Raw genomic sequence first — 5,923 nt, forward strand, 5'->3', positions numbered from 1 at the left:
CAACAGGGGGCACCTCCTGCATTGAGTGGGATCAGGCTGAAACCAGCTCTCCAACATCCCCCAAGGGGTCCCAGATTGTGAGATGGTACAGGCCAGGCCGAAGGACCCTACCAGTACATGTTTGGGGCCAGGGAGGGACACAGGAGGTTGGCCAGCTGGAGAGGAATGTGGGAGGGCTCCCGGGTGTGTCCAGCCTATCTGGCTCAGTCCCAATCACCCAAAACCCAGCAGCAAGCTAACCTACTGGTCAACTGTCTGCCTCGTGGCAGTTAGTGCAAATCATAGTGAGCAGTTGAGAGGCCTTAGCATATCATTAGCAAATTATGTTTTGATTGGCTGAATGGATGACAGAACACTTAGCATATTAGGCTTTTATTATATAGGATTACTAACCTTTCTCCACTGAGTATTCTTGAGTCCCCTGTCTAACACTAGTTGGCCATATAAGCAAGGGGTTATCTCTGAGCTCTTGATTCTGTTCTATTGTTATATTTGTCCATTTTGATTCCAGTACCACATTGTTTTTATTACTATAGCTTTGTAATATAGTTTTAAATAAAGAAGTGTAATGCCTCTTGCTTTGTACTCTTTCTCAGGATTATTTGCTTAATTGTGGCTCATATTTGTGTTTCACTGGGTGCTCAGTGTGATTTTTGCAAGCTATGTCATTTGCCCAGAGGTTATTGAGAAGGTGAGAAAGTAGTGATGATGCCAAAGTCACTGTCTGGTTTCTCTATGCCCCCTGCACAGGCAGTATCTCATTTCACACCTAACTGATTTATGAGAAAAACAGAAAGAGGAATGACAAGGTAGGTGTGTGACAGGGGAGGACATGAATCTTCTCCAAGGTGGAAATTCTTATTCTCACACCAACAACATATCACTCAGTTTCCTGCAAGATTTTAGTTAAGTAAGAGGTATTAAGATATTCTTGGGTGCCTATTATATGCCAGCTTTCTTCATATGCTATTCATCCATTACGCATTCAAAAACATATATTGAGCCCCATTAATGTAAGGTATTTTTATAGACATTGGAGATGCAGCAGTGAAGAAAACAGGCAAAACACATGATGCTCTAGAGATTACACTCAAGTGCAAACCAAATAGAATCCTACTTTTTTCCCTTCAGTTTCAGCTCTAGCTCCAACCCCTGCATCTTTGCTTTTATTTAACATATTGGGGTTCCAAGTGAGAATTTATTTGAAAAATGGATCCTGCTATCTAGGAAAAAAATGAAATTTGAGAAAGACTATTCTAAATAAATCAGATCATTATATCTCAAGTAGATTCCGAATTTAAACATGATTCTTTGAGTCTTAAAAAAAAATACTTTTGTTGGAAACTAAATAAATGCTTTATTCAGAGAACATCATTCTAAATATGAATATGTTCTGAGTAATGGCTTTTGGCTTAGACAGCAAGAAAGAGATTTAAACACTTATTGTCAAAACTACAACAAAACCCCAAATAAATTAAAATATTATATTTTTAAATTATAAGGTGGGTGAATTACAGCACCATTGCTCTCTTATTTAAATTTCATTGCAACTGCATAAAGTAGCTGCTGTGTTCATCCCATTTTGCAGATTAAGAAACTAATGCTCAGAGAGATTGAGTTACTTGCTGCTAGGGAACAGAAGTATCAGGGCTTACATGAAGATGTGTCTTTATTTCATTCACACAGGCTGTATGTGAAAGAGGTGAGATTTGAATACAAGTCTGTTTCACTATAAAGCCCGAACATTTTTTACTTGAGCAGATACTCTTTCAGGACTGAACATAGCTGTGTTTCTGCTTCTTACACTGACAGTAATGAAAGACAGTGTTCAAGATACTTCATTAATGCTTTGGCTAAGAAGAGGGAGAGCAGTGTGGTTCCCACAGCATGTGTCTCCACTGGGCTTCCCAGTAGGTCATTTGACCCAAGGCCCTTGTGATTGACCATACCAAGGAGAGCCTGTATTTGAAAGAAGGCAGTCTTGCCTCCTATCAGATTCCAGGGATTGAATTTCAATCAGCTATGAAGGAAAGGACACAACTTATTTATTCCACTCCTTGAAGGTTTTCTATGATCCTTGCAAAGGTAATCCAGGTTTGTGGAGGTAGAATGAAACTCTTTTAAGAGAAGGGGTATGGGGTGTGCACATTGTGCTTCTGAGAAAAGCCAACCAAGCAGTATGTATCCAGCAGACTGTGTGCCAAGATTTCAGCTTCGAAGCATGAAGCATAGTACATTCTTCCTTATTTGCCCCTCAACCCTGGCTTTCTCAAATACCAATCCCAGAGTCGTGTGCAGCTGAAATATTCAGCAAGTCACGGATGCCCTCAATTGGCAGAATATAGCCAGATCTTTGAAAGCAGAAACAGTGAAATCCACCAGATGGTGATGTTTCCAAACAAGGTGATGTGGAGCATGACTTGGAGCTGCCTGGGAGGTCTGAAGTGTTTACTGATGCAAAACTAAAAGAACGCTTCACATGTTGCTCCAAAGTCAAAGGGCATGAAGATAATGTGTCTATGAAGAGGGAAAACACAATTTGGGGCAGATTGCTTGGGCTCAGGAATCAATCATTCATTCTCTAAACAAGGAACTATTTAGCCTCCAGGAGATACAGCCTGTCCTCCTGGAGGGCCCTCAGTACTTTGTGTCTTAGAGAAAGAGATACAATGACTAAAAATTAGGGCTGATGTCAGACATTTCAGCAAGAAAGCAAGTTCCAATGTCTGTCCTAAAATCAGCCTAGATGAGGCCCCATGTCCCACATGATCTATATCAGTGGTTGGCAAACTTTCAGAAAGGGCAGGCCACAGCTTTATTTAGACCCTCTAATTTAAGGCTGTACATGCCAGGAATACATTTGAGCAATTGAGGTCTCCTTATTCAACCATTCATATATGTACAGCAAATATGATTTCTTAAGTGTTCAAGGCCATCTTAAAATTCAGCTGCAAAGGCAACTTGTCCACTTTTGTGTGATTCCTTGACTTTTCCTTGAAAAATATCTTCCTGAATGCTTTAACCTATGTTGATAAAATGTAGCCCTCAGCAGTCACCTTCTTCTGGCCTGTGCCATTTCACTTCACATTTCCCAGGGGATAAGATTTGTTTCCAAAAGGCAAATGACTATAGTCCTTCCCTGTAGGCAGCCTCAATTCCTGCTAAGAATGTTGTCCTGCAGGCTGAGCCCCCTACACACCTATTATAGATTATCAAATTATCCTGGATCCACTCATTCTCCTCCTCTTTGCCCTCCTTCTCTTAGCCCTCTTCCCTAGACTAATTTACTCATTCTCCATACCACTGCTTAAATATCAACACTGCAGCTGAGATGTCTTTCCTGATTACCTGGATAGAGTAGATTTCCCTCTTAAACATGCTCATAAGCACCCTTGTAATACTAATCACAACTCTAACTTTAAAAAGTATTTAAATGTTGTTTAATGTCTATCCTCTCTACAAGACTGTAAGATCCACAAGGACAGGGGAATTATCTATTTTGTTCGCCATTATATCCGTAGTAAGCAATAAAAGTTAATCAGCCCTAACCGGTTTGATTCGGTGGGCAGAGCATCGGCCTGCGGATTGAAAGGTCCCAGGTTCGATTCCGGTCAAGGGCATGTACCTTGGTTGCGGGCATATCCCCAGTAGGAGGTGAGCAGGAGGCAGCTGATCGATGTTCCTCTCTCATTGATGTTTCTAACTCTCTATCCCTCTCCCTTCCGCTCTTTGAAAAATCAATAAAATATATTTTTTGAAAAAAATAAAATAAAGTTAATCATATAATATTCACTAATAACAAGCACTTATATGTGCCAGACATTTTTCTATGTGCTTACGTGTGTGCTATGTGTATAGTAATTTATTTAATTTTCACACCATTCCTATAAGGTGTGCACTGTTATCACAATTTGAGAGATAAGGAAATTGAAGTATGTAGAGCTTAAGTAACTTGCCTAGGGTCACATAGCTAAAGAATGATAGAGCTGAGATTTAAACTCAAGTAATTATAAGGATTCAGAGTCCATGTTTGTGACTATTCCATCCTAGTGACTCTGATACTAAAGCATGAATGGAAATGAAAGATATTTAATGATGCACAGCTAACATATTCCCCAGTTATGATCAAAAGTGTTGTTCTGCCCTAACCGGTTGGGCTCAATGGATAGAGCGCCAGCCTGCAGACTGAAAGGTCCCAGGTTCTATTCCAGTCAAGGGCATATACCTTGGTTGCGGGCATATCACCAGTGGGAGGTGTGCAGGAGGCAGCTGATCGATGCATCTCTCTCATCGATGTTTCTAACTCTCTATCCCTCTCTCTTCCTCTCTGTAAAAAATCAATAAAATATATATATATTTTAAAAAGTGTTGTTCTTCTTAGACCTCAGAAATGGCTTTTTTGTGTTTAAAATTAGAAGCCATAGGGAAGTAAGCACACATTTATCAGCACTCTCAGTTTAGAGGGGTCAGGCGAAATAGAATTGTCCTCTACCAGGCTAGCAAGAAAATACCTTAGGCTCAAATCAACTTATATCACACATGGAAAATTCATTCCTAAAAGTCAAAAAGAAATTTAAGACCTTATCTTTAAGATGAGACAGAGAAGTCTGACGAATACTGTATTATTGGGATTAGTTTCAGTTATGAGCAATGTAATTGTTTTTAATTCAAAAGTTTCCATTCACCTGAATTTTTTAATTTAGAAGAGTAAACGTAAAACCTCTATTCAATAAGTTCAAAAATAATAATAAAAAAAAGGTTGGCTGGAGTCGGAGTAACAAGATGGCGGCATCGGCAGACTGAGGGGTCCGTCCAGGCGGGAGCCGGCAGCAGTGGCGGTGGTGGTATCACCGCCCTAACTCACCGCACCCCTTTTCCAGCCCGCGACGTCGTCGCTGCGAAAAAGGTGAGGCCCTGGCGGCCGCCCTGACACCAGAGGCCCAGCCTGGGAACCGGAGAACCCCACCTAAACTGTAGATACCTGACTGGGCAGCGGTGATAGGGTTTCACTGGGCGAATTCGAATTCGGGGGCCCTGTGACGTCAGCTGCCCAACATGTTTCCTTCCCTTCCACCGCTCTCGGGGGGCCAGGCCGGAGGCTCTCGTCCTCCTCTCTCAGGCATTGAGGCGCTGGGCGGGGCCCAGGCTCCGTCTTTGTCACCCAAGATGGCCAGCAGCAGCACCGCCACCCAGGACGATTTCGTGGTGGTGTGGATGAGAAGTACAAACTCGTAAGGAAGATCGGGGCTGGCTCCTTCGGTGACATCTATCTGGCCATCAGCGTCACCAATGGCGAGGAGGTGGCGGTGAAATTAGAGCCCAGGAAGGCCAGGCACCCGCAGCTGCTGTACGAGAGCAAGCTGTATAAGATCCTTGAGGGCGGGGTGGGCATCCCCCGCATGCGGTGGTACGGGCAGGCAAGAGAGTACAACGCGCTGGTCACCGACCTTCTGGGGCCCAGCCTGGAAGATCTCTTTAACCTGTGCTCCCGGAGGTTTACCATCAAAACTGTGCTCATGTTAGCTGATCAGATGATCTGTAGAATCGCATATATGCATAGAAAGAACTTTATACACCGAGACATCAAACCCCAGAACTTCCTCATGGGCAGCAGACGTCACTGTAATAAATCTTCTGAAACAACAGGAAAGACGAAAAGGAGCAGCACGGCTGCAAGTACTTCCCAGAGCACATCTTTATCAGCATTAAAGCAGCTATTCCTTATTGATTTCAGTTTGGCCAAAAAGTACAAAGACAACAAGACAAAGCAACACATACCATACAGAGAAGATTTAAACCTTACAGGGACCGTCCGATATACTAGCATCAATGCGCATCTGGGCATTGAACAGAGTCGCCGGGACGATATGGAATCCTTAGGCTATGTCCTCATGTATTTTAATAGAAGCAGCCTGCCATGGCC

General features: G+C 42.6%; 1 protein-coding gene across 1 annotated transcript in view; it reads left to right on the plus strand.

Annotated features, from left to right (window-relative positions):
• The first annotated feature begins 2,134 nt into the window (after nt 1-2,134).
• Nucleotides 2,135-5,923, plus strand: part of CSNK1A1L (casein kinase 1 alpha 1 like) — an 8,196-nt gene continuing 4,407 nt past the window's right edge. Inside the window, exons 1-2 of the mRNA XM_006769891.1 lie at nt 2,135-2,231; nt 5,167-5,920. Of these exons, the coding sequence (XP_006769954.1) occupies nt 2,135-2,231; nt 5,167-5,920 (851 nt within the window). The remainder of the gene's footprint in view (nt 2,232-5,166; nt 5,921-5,923) is intronic.

This window comes from Myotis davidii, unplaced genomic scaffold (genome assembly GCF_000327345.1).
Source record: "Myotis davidii unplaced genomic scaffold, ASM32734v1 scaffold900, whole genome shotgun sequence".
In the NCBI taxonomy this organism is placed as follows: Eukaryota; Metazoa; Chordata; class Mammalia; order Chiroptera; family Vespertilionidae; genus Myotis; species Myotis davidii.